The sequence below is a fragment of the Macrobrachium nipponense genome, chromosome 44 (genome assembly GCF_015104395.2).
Source record: "Macrobrachium nipponense isolate FS-2020 chromosome 44, ASM1510439v2, whole genome shotgun sequence".
NCBI classification, from domain to species: Eukaryota; Metazoa; Arthropoda; class Malacostraca; order Decapoda; family Palaemonidae; genus Macrobrachium; species Macrobrachium nipponense.
In genome coordinates, this window is record NC_087221.1 from 13290262 (window position 1) to 13309351 (window position 19090).

Below are 19090 nucleotides of genomic sequence, written 5' to 3' on the forward strand. Positions count from 1 at the left end.
CTGATAATTGTTTATGAAAATTGATATAACACTTACTATAATGATGGCAAAATATTATGGGAAACTTTTTGTGTTCATTAACTTTTCCAAAATGCATACAGTTGTCAATAAGAATGATTAAAGTTAAATGTATAATTGCTCAGTAGTGAAATAATATGATTCTGGTCATTGTCTTTAGAATATATAGTTTTATATATCCACAGATGCTTCACTCTTACATTAGTATTCAAAGTATTTGAAGAATTAAAGCTCATTTATGAAATAGTTGGAGGTTTTAATGAATTATTTCTCATTTTAGATAGGTGGATGTTTCTGTTTAACAGAGATATCTCATGGAACTAACTCGAGAGCTATGAGAACTGAAGCAGTGTTTGACAAGAAAACACAAAGTTTTATCATTCATACACCAGATTTTGAAGCTGCTAAGTGCTGGTCTGGAAATCTAGGTTAGTTCTTTGCTTTAATATACTGTGTTTTTAATTAATGAGTAAGGTTAATAAGTTTATTTCTTCATTCATTACATATACAAAAGTTGAAATATATTCTGCTAGTTATGTAGTTAGAAATTTGCGCAGAATAACAGTTTCAAAATGATTTAATGCTTAACTTTTTCTGTTTGCAGTTTCAGTGGTCTTAAAGATTAATGATAGACGGTGAAGGTACCATGTTAAAGACAAGTAGTATTGGTTGTTAGGAAATTTAAAAGCAGTAAATTGTGAAATGATGATAAATGTTTTTCACTTGTCCAGTAATTACTGTATGCAATGTAATTTCAGTTTGTTTCTTGTAATTGAAAAAGAGTAGAGTGCATAAAGTTTAAAAAAAAAAGTTCCTAAAGGAAAATTGTTCTTAATTTTACAGGAAAAACAGCAACTCATGCCTTAGTGTTTGCCCAGTTGTACACTCCAGATGGTGTTTGTCATGGTCTTCACACTTTCTTTGTACCCATTCGTGATCCACGGACATTTTTGCCCTACCCTGGTGTTACCATAGTAGACATGGGTCATAAACTAGGGCTAAATGGTGTTGATAATGGGTAAGCAGCATTTTAAGTTCACAAAGGAAATCATCAATATTAGTCAGTTTGTACATATAAGATTATCATATTTATGCTCTTTGAAGGCTGTTGGTGTGCTTCAGATATGTTACACACTAGTAGCCTGATTTCTTTGTCATTGTTACTTTGGAGTTATTTGAGACGTCCTGAATGTTTAGCTGTTTTCTCATTTGTGTTATTAGATTAAGGCTGGGTAATGTATGTTTTATTTTTGATTTTTCTTTTGTTTTTGTAATTTAAGTTTTTCAACTTTTGTAATGTTTTTTTGTTACTAAGTGGTCAATTGTGTTAAGACATTTGCCTATTAATTATTTTTCATGGTTCAAGAGTTTTTGTTTTTCATCATGACCCCATTAACCATGTAACCCAAACCAGAGTGTTGCCTTATGATCACCAGATGGACAATGAATATGTTATACTGCATTCAATTTTCCCTCAGAGTTAATATCTGATCCATTCCTGACAGCTTATCCAATTTTAGCAGTTTAAAAGAAAACTTTCTAAGTTGTACTTTGGAGTATTGTTGTCCCCTTGTCAGATGTAAGGTCCTATCAACTGCCTGTTATGTAGTATTGTACTTCATTACAAGGTACTGTATTTCTTTGGGTTTTCGGTCCATCATCATCCTGGCATTTTTTACTTTTTTTCTCACTTTTCCCCTTTCTGATTTAAAAAAATAATAGTCATCTGCAAAGATGTGAGGTGGTGAAGGAGAGCACAACAAAGACCTTAGGCCTTTATTAGGACCTGAGGCTTGACTCTCATATGTTCAAAGTACTTGTTAACTTTGTATTTGTAAACTTGAAGTTTATTAAATAAATTGTCCATGCTTTGTTCCTCTGCTCATCCACTTGCTGTCTTAAATATTTTAATATTCACTTCATTGTCTTACTATTTGAGAAATTTGTTTCACATATACATTAATTTAACCTGTACATTATTTTACCGTAGATCCCTTGATTGTTGTTATAATTTATTTGTCTATTATCAGTTATTTTTTTCTTACATTATGCAGACCTTTCTTCTTTCCATGCTTTACTTCTTCCTATATTGGATAACTTGGATATGATCATATGCAGGAAAATTTAACTGAGATTTATATTCTGTACAAGTATGTACTCTGAATTTTTGTGTGTTATAAAAAGTTTTACTTATGACTGAGAGAGAGAGAGAGAGAGCGAGAGACGAGGATCGAGAGAGAGAGAGAGAGAGAGAGACGAGAGAGAGAGAGAGAGAGAGAGAGAGAGCGAGAGACCATCAGTGTGTTAGTCATTAATGTAATAGTCTCAGTCTCAGTTGGTCACTTATGCTTCTGCATTGGTTGTCCATGCTACCTGGTTCATAGAGCAGGGTGAAGAACCTCCTGTGAATGCTAAAAATCAGTTATATTTCTAACCCAGTTTAGACTGCTAGAGGGGTGTTCGAGGTGGGCCTTTAACTGTTAAGACCTCAGGTTTGTTAGTTATGAAAAATACAAATTAGTTACAAATTTGGTATTTGTTCATACACGAAACAAACCTTCGGTCTTAACATTAGGATAGACTTACTATTGGAGGGAGGTAAGTCTCTACAACTGACTGGAAGTTGCACCTTATCCATTTCCGAATATATAGGGAAATTCTAGAGAATGGACAATGAACCTAGGACCAAAGATATAAGCGGATCTATTGGTTTCCTCCCACTGGGTGTAGATACCATTCTACTGTTTACTCTTGTCCCTTGCGACTGGATCCACCTTCACCCCTCTTCCTTATTATCCAGAGGGGTGTGTTGCTACTGAAAAGTATATCATCAGCTAAGATAGCTTCACAGTATGGCTGACCATCTCACCTGCATCTAGTCCGTTCCAGCACATGACGGTACTCTCCTTCATATTTGCCCGTAGTTAAAGGAGTAGGAAGAAAGTAGTAAAGAAAAAAGACCAGTCATCCCATTCATTCTACTTTCATACCTTCATCTTAGACTAGACGCAAACTGACCCGCCAGGGGCACTGGATGAATTATATTACTTGTTGGGCCGCCACCACTGGACCCAAGGAAAAGGTGTCCAAGGATCTATGGGCAAACATCTTTCAAATAAAATGAGGTGAAAGTTGTTTGGCGCTTCCACACGCCAGCTTTCAGAATTTTTTTCATCCACAGACATTGTCTTCTTAAATGCTAGGGAAGCACTCACACCCCTGATGTCATGAGCTCTAGCTCCCACCTGGCTATCTGACCCTCTGTCTTCTGCAGTATAAGCATTCTGATTGTCTCCCTTAGCCAAAATGATATTGTATTCTTGGACACTTCCTTCTTGTTCCGTCCTGTACTTACGAACAACCTCTGGCACCCCGGCCTGAGGTGCCTTGTTCTCTTTAAGTACTCCCTTAGTGCCCTGACGGGGCACAGGAGCATTTCAGCTTTGTCGTTGTCTACAAAGTCTGCCAAGGAAGGTATGGTAAAGGAGTCGAATCTGCCGTCTACTATTGTTGGATTTTGGGTCTTTGCCACGAATTCTGGGACAAACTCACACACCATTGATCTCCAACCTCTCGAGTGCTTTATGAGATATGAGAGGCCATGTAGCTCCCCCACCCTTTTGGTTGAAGCCAGGGCCAATAAGAAGACTGTCTTCAGGTCAGGCTCCTATCCGTGGACTGCCTTAGTGGTTCGTAAGGGGGTTTTGTCAGACTACTCAGTACCTTGGTCAGATCCCAATCTGGGGTTTTTTTGCTCCTTTGGTGGGCATGACTGTTCAAAGCTCCTCATCAGCATGGCCAACTCCCATGAAGACGATATGTCCACTCCTTTCATTCGTAAGACTGAGGCTAGAGCAGCCTGTGCCCCTTCACTGCAGATACAGACATATGTTTTTCTGTTCTGAGATATATCAGAAAGTCTGCTAACTGCTGAATAGTGGTACCGAGTGGAGACACGTTCCCCCTACGACACCAATCACAGTATGCTGACCACTTCCCTTGGTATACTGTCGCAGATGATTTTCTGATATTACCTGCCATCTGAGTTGCTGCTTTCTGCGAAAACCCTCGCTCTCGGAGGAGATACTTGACAGTCTCCACCCGTGAAGCGATAGGGACTTCACCGACTGGTGGTACCTCTCCACGTGAGGCTGACACAGAAGGTTGCTCCATGGAGGTAACTCTCTTGGCACATCTACTAGGAGTTCCAGTAGGTCTGGAAACCACTCTGCTTTCGGCCATAACGGGGCTACCAGGGTCATCTTGAGGTTCTGAGACCGCATTACCCTGTTCAGAACCTGACGGATTAGACAAAATGGAGGAAATGCGTACACGTCCAGATTGTCCCAGGGGTGTTGTAGCGCATCTTCTTGCTGCTGCCTTCTGCATCCGGGACTACTGAACAATACACTTCCAACTTTTTGTTGTACCTGGTGCGAATAGGTCTATGATCGGTCCTTCCCACAACATGAGCATCCTGTCCACTACCTGTTGGTGTAGGGACCACTCCGTTCCCAGAATCTGATCCCTGCGGCTCAACTTGTCGGCCACTATGTTTCTTTTTCCCGGAATATACCTGGCCTTGATGTCTACCAGGTTCTCTATAGCCCACTGGTGAAGTTGAACTGTCATCACATGTAACTGCCGAGAAACTAGGCCTCCTTGCTTGTTTATATAAGCTACTACTGTGGTGTTGTCTGACATCAATACCACCGAGTGTCCCTTTACTCTCTCCCTGAATTCTTGTAGAGCCAGGAAAGCTGCTTTCAACTCCAGCACGTTTATATGGAGTTCTCTGTCCTTGCAATTCCATTTTGCTGACACCATCAACTCCTCCATATGGGCTCCCCAGCCTTCTAGTGATGCATCCGAGAACAGCAAGAGGTCTGGGGAGGATTGTTGAAGGGGGACACCCACTGTCAGATTGTCGTCGTCCACCCACCACAGCAAGTCTTTCCTCACTTCTGCCGACAACGGGAATTTTGCTCGTACGGGTGATCTACTGTTGGTGACCAAAACTCCTTCATCCTCCATTGTAGGGACGAAGGTGTAGCCTTCCTTGTGTACTAGCTTCTCCAGGGAGGTTAGGATTCCCAGCACCACCTGCCACTGTCTTGCTGGCTGTGTCTGCTTCCCAGAAAGGCATTCACCACTTGTTTGCATTTCTGTACTCTTTGGTCTGTCGGGAATACTTTGGCTTGTGTGTGTCTATCACCATTCCCAGATATTCCAAACGTTGACTTGGATCCAGCTGCGACTTCTGCTGATTCACCACAATACCTAGGCTGTGACAAAGTTGCAGGAGGGCCGCCCTGTCCCTGAGTAATTTCTCCCTGGACTTTGCTATCACCAGCCAATCGTCCAGATATCTTATCAGCCTGATCCCTGAGCGTGCGCCCACGCCGACACGAGGAACACTCTTGTAAAAACTTGAGGAGACGTTGTCAATCCGAAGCACAGGACCTTGAACTCGAAAGCTTTCCCTGCAAGACTGAAGCGGAGAAATTTCCTTGAAGACTGATGGACTGGTATCTGAAAGTATGCGTCCTTTAGATCGACTGTCAGCATAAAGTCCGATTCTGACTGCTTGTAGAACCGTTTTCGGAGTTTCCATCTTGAAACTGGTTTTCCTTATAAACAGATTCAGCGTTGACAGGTCTATTACTGTCCTCCACTCCCCGTTGGCTTTGGGTACCAGGAAAATCCTGCTGTAGAAGCCTTTTGTCGGACTGCATACTTGTTGCACAGCTCCTTTTTCCATCATCTTCTTCACTTCGTCCTGCAGAATAGTGGCCTGAGATTTGTGGGCATAAGTGACGTGGGGTAATGGTTGATCTGTCAGGGGCGGGGTTACCTCGAACGGAATCTCAAATACCCGATCCTGAGAACATCCACCACCCACTGCTCTGCCCCTAGTTCCTGCCACACCTTCCAGTGATTTGCCAGGCAACCCCCCACTGGTGTGGCCGAGTGATGGGAGGCGCCCATCCTATCTTCTTGAGCCTCTCCCCCTTCCCCTATTGCCCCTTCCTCTGTTGTTTCTATTGTGAAAGGGCCGATGAGTTTTATATCCTCTTTGGGGAAGAGGGTCTTGTGACTCTATTAGGGATGCTATGTCTCACTGGTTTCTTTCGAGACATCTGCTGTTGTCTTCCCTCCAAAGGAATAGTTTGACTGTTAGAGGTTTTCCTAACTGCCTGTTGCACCAACCTATCGTTAGTGTCCATCCTTCTTCTATCTATCGCTTCTTCCAGTATGACCTCTGGCAACAGTAGTTGCGATTCCAAGATATCCCCATTCCTCATTGCTAACAGGGAATCCAAATCCACATTGCGGCTTAGTCTAGCCAATGCTGCATCTCTCCTCATTAGCAGGATATTTGCCCAAACATTGGCACTTACGTTTGTCAGGTACGCAATCGCCTTGGACCCTGACTGTAGTAATCTAATGAACAATGGTTCATCTACTACTTTCCTTGTTGCTTCCGAGGATGCAATTTTCGCCACTGCTGTTGACCAAAGGTCTAACCAGGACGCAGCCTGAAAGACAGAAGAAGCTGTTGCTTCTACGTGGCAGCCTCTTGGTACGTCATCGAAGGGCACTCCATTTTAACCTGATCCAAGGTTAATCCAGGCCTTAACCTTACAACATTAGTGTTCATTTGTCTAGACAGCAAAGGGACTTCGGTGTCGTATAATATTTCCTTTGCTTTATCATTGGAGGGGGAATAAATTTAAATGATCTATTAGATCTTAAGGAATTATCCCTCCCTGCAATCTTTGCGTTTACGTGTTGCAAGACCGATTCCGCATGACTCGAACAAGGCAATTCATACGACACCTTGGTATCCCTCTTTAGTCCAAACGCCATGTCAATTCCAGGAGGAAGCATACTGGCCGGTGTTTCTGTCTTCTCCGAAAGGCTATTGAATTGACGAATCAAATCAATAACCTCTGCATACGAGGCCAGAAACTCTTGGTTTTCTCCTTCTCCGGCTCTAGTGTACCACTCTCCGTCACGAGAGATGTTGTCTCGCCTCTATCTTCTGACAGACGGCCCGGAATTCCACGGCCGCCTGCCCCTACGGCGCGGCCTCTTTGATCTTTGCTGGCCGCTGTTGGCTCGATCCCAGATAGTCAGCAGGGGAACGAGAACGTCTCACTCTTTCTCTGCTCACGGATCTAGAGCGAGAATCTCGTCTAGATCTCCAAGATGAAGGCTCCCTTAAGACAGAGGTAAGTCGTCTTTATTAGCATTGGCATCGTTTTCGAGCGTCGGCGAGCCCGGCCTCGGCCTTCTCTCCAGACGGACACTGCCTTCCACGAACGTTATCCGCCGAGGTTGCCAACTCTCTATTTTCGTACTTTTAATAGGAGCCTTATCGTCCTTCGTACGTATTTTGAACGGCCTTACGGGCGAAAACTGGGACCTGCATTCCATCCTCTGCTGCACCTTTCGCCGCCAACGTCGATTTTATTACCAGAGGTATCGCAGTTTTTGCGATCCGAACTGGCAACTCCGCCTCGGCCGCTGGCTCCGCCGGCCGTCACCTCTCTCGCTTGTTCGGACTCTTGCGAACGGCTTCGTCTGGCAACCTTGTGCTTAATAGCCACTGATTTTCCGACCTTCTTGCTGACTTGGAAATGACAGTCTTCGTCCGAAGAAGAGGAAGAATTGATTCTTCTCCTCTTGGCCCGAGGATCCGCTAGGAACTCCCGAATCCTCCTCCAACGCTTGACTGGCGCTCGCCGTGACGTTATCGGACTTAGCGATGACGCCGAACTAGAGGAAGAAGACGAAGAAGGCGAATCACACTTTTTCTTTTTGTCTCTCTTATTCATTCTCTCCTCTATATCCTGTAACTTCTGCATTACAGTTTGCATTGACGGATCAGAAGGCGTATTAGCGTCTGGGTGCAGCGAAAAAGGCCCGAGAATCGGTCTGTGACGTCATCACGCCTGCCATCTCAGAGTGTGACGTATGTTGTGACGTCATCTCTCTCGTAGGGAGAGACTGAGAGGTTTCTGCTGGTAACCGCATGTTTGCTGCCAAATTACCTCCCACGTTCTGCATCGCTGTAAATACTGAGTGGGATGGAGAAGCAGCGGCATTAATTTCCCAATAAACTTGCAAGCCCGGGGGATGAGGAACATTCAGCGCTGCCGGACCCTGCTGGAACCGTGACGTCATATAATGCGCAAGCAGACCATCCAAGGTTGGTACGCTGGTAGGCCTAGCGCTGACCACGTACCATCTAACCTATGCGCTTGCGTAGCAGGAGCCTGGAACAAAGATGGCGGATCTCCCCCTCTACTTGCTGGGAACAAAGGAGAGTGCAAATTATTCATAAAACTACCCAAGGCCCCTCCTGACGTTTCCGATACAGAACCGCTAGGAGAAACCGAAGGGGTATGAGACAATTCAAAAGCAGGTGGAGAAACATATGGAGCAGCCTGGTTTATTACCGATACAAAAGAAGCCGGTAAGGTTTGGTCATCCAAAGATGGCGTCACCCCCTTTCTTTTGTATTGGCTTTTCCCATAGAACTTCTTCCACTGTTCCACCGACCAACCGCGACAAACAGAACACGGATTAGTAACCGTACATACGTTTTCCCTGCACCTACTACACGTTGGATGAGGATCCGTCGACACCGAGGTTAGGAACCTAGAACAAGGGAAGCCACTGACTCCTGGGCATTTCCTTTGTCTCCTCTTCGAAGCGGTAGACGATCCCGATGTTGAGGCAAAATTCTCCATCATACCACGTATACACTCTTACCACACACTGATCACACTTGGAGAAAGAAAAGGAATGAAAAATAAAAAAATGAAATGGATAAAGAACGGGCAAACTGAAAAACCGGCTTTAAATGAGATAGACAGTAACACGTCTTATCTTAAAGGCGGTAGGAAAATAACTGATGGGTCACAGGTAGCCGTGGGCATTCTGGGTATACATGCCCCGTGACCTGGTATAGATGCCATTAGTCCCTGGATCTCACAAGTGTAATTTTAATTCTACCGGTTTCCAGCTTGGCGCTAGTAAATCCTAATGTTAAGACCTCAGGTTTGTTAGTTATGAAAAATACAAATTAGTTACAAATTTGGTATATTAATTTGGGTAATGTTGCTTAGGTTGCTGTATACTATTGTAAGTTTTCACATTTTTCCACAGTGAGGGCCAGGTCTGTAAATTAGATGTATATCTGTAAAGAGCTGCTTTTCTAAGTGTGTTTATCACAACTTCCAGCATTTTATGTTCTTTTTCTAATGGAATGAAACAGTTGACTGAATCCAAGTATTCATTAACATCTCCTTCTGAACTATCTTTCTTGAACATTTTACACTCTGGTTGATCAAGTTCTCCTTCAAAATCTTCATTACTGAGTAAACCCATGATTTTGTAATTCCGGTAAAAGAGGGAGAGAGAAGTGGTGTGATGATCAGTGAATTAGGACAGAGAATTAATAAATAATTTATAAATATCCATTTTTTTTATAATGGCTGTGTATGTATGTGTTGTTGCATTGCTATAGTATTTTTTATAAGTTTGATTTATGTTATTTTGCAGTGCTGCATGTTTTTTCTTAAAATTTTATTATGGAGCTATAATGTTACAAAGAGCTGCAGAAGGACACAGACACATACATACTACATACAAGTTTTAATAGAGATGATGATAAATAGTAATTACATTTTTCAATATACTTATGGTTTGTTTTTTCCCAAATATCTTAATACTGTATTGTACAAAAATTATGAAAACATTTCACAGAGAGAGAGAGAGAGAGAGAGGGAGGAGGGGGGGGGATTAGATACATAGGTACGTATTACATTATTGAAGCTGTAAGCTCCGATAATATCAACAAACACATACACAGAGATGCATGTATTATTGTATCCATGGTTCTTTTCTTATAATTTATTTTGAGTACTGTATGTCAGCCCATATAGCATATTATGAACTTGCTTGTTAGGTGAGTGGACTGCATGGTTATATAACACTAAGTAAGTGTTTCATGTAAATCCAGCCCTGTGATTCTAGCTGCCTCACATATTTTACATAGAAAGTTGAGGTTGTAGCATAGCTGTATATCTAGATGGGACAATAGTGGTAAGACTAATGTGCCTGGGAACTTGTAAGGATATAGTCATATAATTAGTTAATGGATTTTATGAAAATATTTCTATTACAAAAACATAGTATTCAGACTACACTTTTGTACTGCAGTTTAATGAACATTTGTTGTGAAATGACAGAAACCTGTTCAATTCTTTTTTCAGTGTTGTAATGTTTGATCACTATTCAATTCCCCATGAAAATCTTCTCAACCGCACTGGAGATGTTACACCAGATGGGATTTATAAGACACCATTTAAAGATCCTAACAAGAGATTTGGTAGGTGATTGTGTATTCATATTAGAATGATGCTGAATTATCGTATGTGTATTAATGTTAGAATGATGCCAATTATTGTTTGTTCTGTTAGATTCACGATACAGTCAACTCTCATTACCCACGCCTAATTAGTTTCTGAAAATGGTCGTGGATATCAAAATCGCGGTTATGAAACATATTCCCATAAGAATTAATGGTAAACCAATGTAATCTAGATTTAATGCCAAAGTTTTATTTATACATTACCTAAATGCACTGTACTGAACTTGAAATAAATATGTACAGGTATTCACCTACTTACAATGGGGTTAAATTCCAAAAAACCCATCGTTTGTTGAAAAAATTGTATCTCGAATATGGCCTAGCCTACACTAGTGTAATTAGTACCATCTTCACGTATATACCTAGCCTGCACTACACAATGTAGTTACTCTATGCATATATGGTACAGTAATTATTGATATCAGTTAATTCTCTCAGTTCATTGTGTATTGACTAATGATAATTCACGTTGTATATTGACTAATGATAATTCAGTACAAAGAAATTGAATAAAATTAACAAGAGTTAGCTTTGTATACAATATGATAATCAAATGCATATACAGTAGCCTAGCCTACAGTATACTCAATCATTATTGGCTAATTCTGGAGGTTCAATGCATTCTGACGTATGATAATTCAGTACAGAAAGAAATTGAACACGAAACGAGAATCAGATCGTATAATAATTCAGTAAAAAAAGAAATTGAACAAGAAACGAATCAGATTCGGTCTGACTTCAGCATAATTGATCGGTGTCAGGCTTGCTTATAGCTATGTTTAATTATAAAATACAAACTTAATAAATATGCACCTTTTCCATGAAGATTTTTTAAAGTTATACATTAGTACTTTGCTTTATCCAGTAATATTGTATGTATCCTCATATTATCGTATTATAAAACACTAATATAGCAGTCAATGTTTTGTTTTGGAAATCAGCTAATGGCAAATATGAGTTTATATTGCCTTATTCAACTCAATTCTCAGCAAATGTTCTTGCTCCTAGTTAGCTAAATGAATATCTAAATACTTTATTTATAAGGAACAAAATCATTTTTCGTTATGCAACGTGTTTTTAAGCTGAAATTTTACTTTAATCCATCTCATTGTGAACTAATTATTTTTTCGTTGATAGATTGCATAAAAATCCAGCGATTCCGTTTGTTATTTTCAATTGTTTTCATCGTAAAATGAGCTTTACGTTATTTATCTTTTATTGATGTGTAAAAAACAGTGAAATGTGCTCTTTGAATCATGCCCAGTAGTTTTGATTAAAATAATTTTGTCTCGGTTTTATCCATGGTTATGTTTGAATTCATATCAAAGTTTGGGAGTTTTATCCATGCATGAAATATTATTTTATCAGCTTCAGCTACAACTTGCTGTTTAAATTTAACAGTATATTGCCTTGACAATCTCACAGCAAGTAAAATTATTACATAAAATTATATCAGTCCTATGCTACATAACATCATTTATAAAATAACTACAGTAATTGTTTACTATCGTACGATGGTTGAAATACAAGCAAAACAGATGTTGTTATGGGATTTGGTAGTGCTTAGCAAAAAAATTGTTTCTCGTTCAGTTGTTCATGGCTGTACACATTTATGCAACAGGTATAACATTAGAACAATACTTTCATCATTCTCTTGAACTTTTTTGAACTTCTTTAACTTAGAAGATGGCATAAAGATATGGAGGTGAAGAAGTTAGGTGATAAAAATTTGGCCTCTCTTAAGTTTAATATTTAATAATTCAGCGGGATAATTTGTAAACAAAATACGCAGAGCATTATTGGAACTACTTTGGCATTTTAATAACAACGTACACATGAAATTTCGGGTTTTGAACGCGCTTTTCAGCAATTTTTCACGATAAAAAATTTATAGACTCGCATTGTTCAGAGATTTTTTGCGTTTAATTTACCGTTATCACATTGTACCAAATTTGTGATTATCAGTCACGCGGATAACGAGAGTTTACTATACGTATTTGTTATTCCTTATGTTCTCAACAAAAGTGTAACCTTGAACATTCTATAGGCTTGCCTGTTATTCATAATAAGGTTCAAATGCAAGATCATTTTTCAAAACTTTTCTTGCATTTCTCTCACTTTAATGTTAGAATCCCAATTAGTAGCACTTTTTCTTTAACAGAAATTACTGTTGGAATAGTTTTTCGGTAAAACTTGTTATGCCTAATTTTAGATTGCTCCTACACAAATACAAACCTTTGTTCTTTACAGGACTTAGCTTGTGAACTAACTTTCAGATAAGGTCATTAATTATCAGCAGGTAGGAGGAAGCCCAGTCCACCTGTTTATATATACAGGCAGTCCTCGGTAGGGGTTGCGTTCCCGACAGCATGACATTAATGAAAATCGCTGGTAACCAAAAATTGGCGATAATAGTGCCGATCCCTGGTTAATAGTGCCACTGTTAGGTGGAAACTGGTGCATGTTGGCGCTGAAAATCCAGTATCATCGTTGCTAGACAAGTGCTGTAAAAATGGATTGCCGATGCAGGGGACTGCGTGTACTCCACTTTGCTTCTGCTACTTTCGTGTTTGGACGTCTGCTAGACTTTCAGCCCAACTTTATTATTTGCTTTCAATGAGATTTTCTTTTTAGTATTCTCCAACTTTCTTTCTTTGTATGATTATTGTTTTTGCTGATTGGTTTAATAATGAAGATGAGCCACACCCATCAGTCATTGCAGCCATTCACCTCCCTGACGAGGAACCATAAGGTATTCAAACACTGTCCAAGGAATGACGTCTTGCAACAGGTTTCTTGTCTAGAGGTTAATCCTCACACCCTTTGTACTTCATACAGAAGCACAACTTTAATCAAAATAGTCCTTGTTCAGAGTGTTGTGTTTGGCCTCTAAACAGTGGTTGAAGGTTGATAGGAAGGAGAAAAGATAGGTCTCCTGGTGTCATCAGAATGTAATGCTCTACTGGTTACATGTAAGGTCATCTTTGGGACTTTCTGTCCTCTTGCCAAACTTCCTCCCTCTGTTGCTACTCTTAAGGGAGCAGTTTTCCCCCATTGACCCTTACTGAATGTTTGGCAGAGAGCCTTTGTGGGGGAGAGGATGCCTAGTCCTGCATTGCGCTGGAGGCCTATTCTCACTTTGAGGGGATAATTTCTCTAGGGGCAAAAGGAAGAGTCTGGTATTGACCTGACTTTCTTCTCAGGTATGACAGAACAAGCAGCTTAGGGAATTGTGGCCCACCTTGGGCGTCTTAGGCAAGCCCAGTGTTTCATCTGCTAGACCACCTGAAGGCAAGTAAGCTGTTGCCTGTTACTGCTTCCACTGTAACCATTATTACTTTAATGGTCATGGTCTCCAATGGCTCTCAAACTGCTCCCACTTATTTGGTGTCTCCCCATGTCAAGTAGTTGTGTGCCCTGAGGAGTGCAGTGTTGAAAGATGATTGTTTGAAATAAAATATCTTGATTTTTAAAAAATGTTAATTGGTCTTATTTTTTTTAGTAAGCCATCGTTCACAGCTCATTTTAATGATGGACTTTTCTCTACAGGAGTGTTGTGAGAAAGTCCTTTATGTGAGGAATGAGTAAGTAGAGCTCTCGTGATTGGAGTGAAGGTCTTTTGAACTACAGATTGTAGAGCTGATGTGCTTGAAAGACCTAGTTATCTACTGTACATATCTAAAGAGTTATGTGGGAAATAGTGAACAATATTGATCTGGAAAATAATTTCCCTAGTGCAACATTGGATGTGGTTCAGTTTGAAAAGAGAAAAACTTTTACCTCATCTCATTGGCATGACTCCAAAAGGCCCCATTGTAAAGTAAGGGCTTCATTCTACCTTATTGAAGGAATTGCACTCAAAAATAATTTTCCCCACTTTTAATTATAGATGTGTAGTTATACTACATACTGTAAGTTTCATTGAATTTGGTTCAGTCATTGTGGAGATTGAAACATTATTTTTGAAAAATGGAAGTTTTGAGAAAATGGCCAAAAGAAAAAAATTATTGCTTATTTTGTAATAACTATGAAACTATGCCAGTTAGAGAGCTGATTTTTGTACTAGAACTATTTTATCAAAAAATATGGCCAGAAATTTGCAATATAGTCAAATGAATACGTATAATTGTACTATCTCTTGATTTATACTGTTCAGGATTTTAAGCCATAACCAAGGAAAAGTAATACCTCTTTATAAACAATTTCATTCATTCTCGAGTTGCCCCTCTGAGCTGAAAGCCTCCATTCTCCTTAAATCATCTCTACTCCCATTGGCTGCCTAGAATTAATCTACCCAGGTGTCCTGAATGGGGGAGGAGCACATTGATGCCATGTTTTTAAAAGAATGAGGCCACAGCAGCTCGCTCTCAGAACTTTCTCAAATTCCAGAGAGGTCTCAGAAGTCAGACGCCTCTCACCTGCGGAACACCTCTTCCCCCCTTTCCCCCCCACCCCTGCTCCTCTGGGGATCACACATGTGTTCTTATACCATCCATAGTGCACAGAAATATCAGCTGATGAGAAGAAAACAAGACCAAGGATTTCCAGGTACTGTTAGAGTAATTTCTAGTGCAGTCAGTAAATTGTTTTTCCTCTTGTCTGTATTTTGTTTCATCCTTCCAAGGCAACTTTCCCCCATTCTTGGTTCAGCTTCTCACTCCCCAATTGTGGTTCAATGCTATGATTAATTCCCCTTGAAATGCTAGTAATGATATTAAACATCCCCCTAGTTACTCAAGCAACGTAGTATTCCTTTTTGTATAAGCTCCCAGTCATTTTATGCCCTCTTGAGTGAGCTTTCCTATGCAATGCTAAGAGCAAATAATGTGTAACGTTTTCCCATGTGTCCATCACCTTAGCACTGATGCTAGAATGCAATTTCTTTGCAGACAAAGATCGGGCATGATTGTGAGAAAAATATTTGGAACCCTTGGTTACGACGCTTGCATTTAAATAACCGGATTTGCACAAATCAATTCTCTGGGTCTGGGTCATTTCCCAGCCACGTGTTTCTGGTGGACCTGCATTTAACCACCTTCCATTAATTTCTGGACCTACACTTAATTTAGTCCAGAGTTAATGTAAATTCCTCCTTTCCAGCAATATCGGCCTTCAGCCATAGATTTTTGTTTGTTATAAACCTCGCCTGCCTGCATCAAGGCCATTGTAGGAGTGCCAGAAGGTCAACATCCTCACATTGCTATACTGAGGGACGAGCAGTTTATAATAAGTTACGTAAAATTTGCAACAAGAAAAAATTATTGCTTACTTTGTAATAACTATGAAACTATTTCTGTTAGAGGGTTCATTTTTGCACTAAAACTATTTCTTCATATAAGAAACATGCCCTTGTGGCAGAATCAAAGCTAAGAAAAAAAACAAACTCCCCACAGTTACGTTAATCATACAAGCTGACAAAATTTCCCACAGCCACGCTTTCTCCTTTACGTTACTTTTTACCCGTAGGACAATTGGTTCAATGACATACTGAACACAAAACACAAACACGTACTCACCTCAAGCTCCAGATACTCAGGGCTAGGCTGTGCTGTACGCTGGATATAGGCCAGTCGAGACACAACCACCGCCGATAATCACAACACAAAACAACCAACCGAGAACCACAACCCCACAACAACTCAACAACCCGACAAATCACTGAGCAGACAAACACCAACAGCTCGAAACAATACGACAACCACACAACTCACCCAGCACAACAACCCGCCAACTCCAATACTGCCCCCAACCGCCACTCACAGACATCGAAATGCACGACCAACCTCTTTAACTTCACCACAACCAGACAGACACACGCACAACAACTTTACAACACCAAAATCAATCAAATAACACAACATCAACTGACCACCAACGATAACTGCTGCCCAAACCAACTCTATGACTTCAATGAATTTCTTACTTCTTACGACTAGCGTAACACACTCCTGCCACTGATATACACAACAGAGCGCCACAACAGACACACGCTTACCCCGTATTCCGCCACTTCCCAATTTATTCCTCCCCAATTTCTTCCTCTCCCTCTTCTTACCTCTCTCTCTTCTCCTCTCAGATCTCTCTCTCCTCTCTCTCGTCTCTCTCTCTCTGTCTCAACCCTTGGAGACGTTGTCAAATATAAACTTCCATCATTACTCCTCCATACCCTGAAATTTACAATATAATCAGATAAATAGAAATGTGCTTTCTCTTGATTAATATGTTACCTGAAATTTGTATTTAGGAAAATGAGTGTAAGGAGCAATGGATTCTGTCGAGAAGATTAGAATGTTTTGAAAAAACCATAAGTGTCAACCAGTTGATCAGCGAATATTTTTGGGGAATGATCGGAAGATGTCGAAGAAGTAAAGCAGATCAAATTGAGGAGATGAGCGCAAGGGTGCACAAAGTTGACCCTGAAGGTGGCTATGTGACTAGAGCAGGGCAAGTGTCGCCTGATAGTTATGTCACTAAAGAATGCAAACAATCGTGAAAACACTCACCTGCACAAGTTTGTACGGCCATCAGGGCATGTGCAAAACGAAGTAGTACAGGTAGTCATGGTTACGGCGAGGGTTCTGTTCCCGGCAGGGTGCTGTAAGTCAAAAATTTCTTTAACCAGAATCATGATAATTGTAATGGGAATAAATAGCAACAGGGCTGTAAGTCCGGGTTGCAGTGCCGTAAAGCAGGTTAACAGCGCCATGAGGCAAGCACCTTAAGCTGAACCTGATGTAACCCATGGACTGCCTGTATATTCTGATTGCGAATCGAAAGCTGGTTCGCAATCCTGTGCATAGGGAACGTACATAAGCACACAAGTAGCCCCAACAAACAGAAGCAGCAGGTGGGTGCAGTGACTTGGGAAATTTGAAATTGTACCAGATGAAATTAGTCCCAGATTAGTGATGGAAATGGATTAGTGATGGTTGACTTGTACTAAGAAAAGAATTGGTAGACATCATAACATGAATATGTTATCTCAAGCACATGCATGATTACATTTACCTTTTGGGTTTTAAAAATAAAAGATTAGAAAATTCAGTAAAAACATGAATGAAAATAGCATAAAACCTAAATCTGCAAATTGTAAGTGTAACAACACGAACTTAAACATGCTGTAGCAAGTTTCCGATGCCACAAATTGAGTTTATGCATTCGTACATACCCTAGGCACACAATTGCATTTATCTTTTGGGTTGTAAAAATGAAAAAAATGAGAAACTGTAGAAAAATATAAATGAGAAATAGCTTACAATATAACAATTATATTTTCTGCTATTCTCATTTATATTTTTCTATATTTTCTCATTTTTTAATTTATACAACCCAAAAGATAAATGCAATTGTTACGCTTATGATTTATGATGTTTTTAGTTACATTTTATGCTATTCTCATTTATCTTACTGTATTTTCTAATTTTTAAAAGACTAATGTATGTAATTATATGTTTATCGTACAATAAGCACATAATTACATAAATTTGTCTTTTGGTAAATTTTAAAAAATGAGAAAATACAGTGAGAAGATAATTGAGAATAGGGTAAAATATAACTAAAAACATTGTAAGCGTAACAACACCAACCAGAACGAGCTGTGGCAAGTTCTCCGTTGCCAGAAAATGAGTTTGTACATTTGTACATAACTATGCACGTGATTGTATTAGCTTTTGTATTGTAAAAATAAGAAAAAGAGAAAATACAGTAAAAAAATAGGAATAAGAATAATGTAAATTGTAAGTAGAAAATTATAAATGTAACAACAACCAAAACAAGTTGGTGTAAGAATTGGCTGTTATGGTAGCACAACCATGGTATGATTACCCTTCTGTGTATGATGTATAATGAAATATTATTTCAGTTAAGATGATGCATAAATTTACATATGTCAAGAGTAACTTACCTAACCCCAGTGGTCATGTTATGATTGATTTGTAGGATATTTTAATCCCATAAAAGAAAAAGGGAGAAGAGTGGGAATATTATTTTCATTAATAATAATTGGGCATTGTTTTTAAATATATCTGCATTTGAAATGTTAGTTTAAAAAAGAAGTTTCAAATGAGGTTATGCCAAAGATGTATTTGAAAGATTTTGATCCTCTGGGTGATTAAGATATGGTATTTTGTCTGTTTTTCAGGTGCATCATTGGGTAATCTGTCAACTGGGAGAGTTGGAATAATTGGCTTTGGTGTTATAAACATTAAGAAGGCACTCACAATTGCTGTCCGGTATTCAGCCGTCCGTAAACAGTTTGGACCTGAAAATGATGAATTTCCTGTAATTGAATACCAGATGCAGGTACTGAGAATCAAGGCTCTTATGTTGTTGAATTTATAGAAGGGAATGTGACATCATTTGTAGCTTTTTTTTGTTTTGTTTTAGACAGAAGTGTTCACAACTCGTTCAGCAAGTAGTTTCTAGTATTTGAAGTGATTGTAGTTTAAGCATTTTTGTATTATGGCTCTTAATTTATATAAAATATAAGAAATTTTTACAAATAAATGCAGTGATGTCATTATGAGGTTAGGATTTTATGCAAAAAGGATGAAGTTATACTATACTAATTAGCTGCCATCTGGGCCATTAATTTTTCAGAAATATTTTCTGAAGAAATTTTTATAGTTT

At 39.6% G+C, this 19090-nt stretch overlaps 1 protein-coding gene across 1 annotated transcript; it reads left to right on the forward strand.

Annotated features, from left to right (window-relative positions):
• Positions 1-296: 296 nt before the first annotated feature.
• On the forward strand, positions 297-18804 carry LOC135203828 (peroxisomal acyl-coenzyme A oxidase 3-like). Its single transcript, XM_064233798.1, has 4 exons — positions 297-446; positions 862-1036; positions 10305-10420; positions 18603-18804. The coding sequence occupies exons 1-4, from the start codon at positions 353-355 to the stop codon at positions 18800-18802; spliced, it is 585 nt and encodes a 194-aa protein (XP_064089868.1). The 5' UTR covers positions 297-352; the 3' UTR covers positions 18803-18804.
• Positions 18805-19090: the final 286 nt, after the last annotated feature.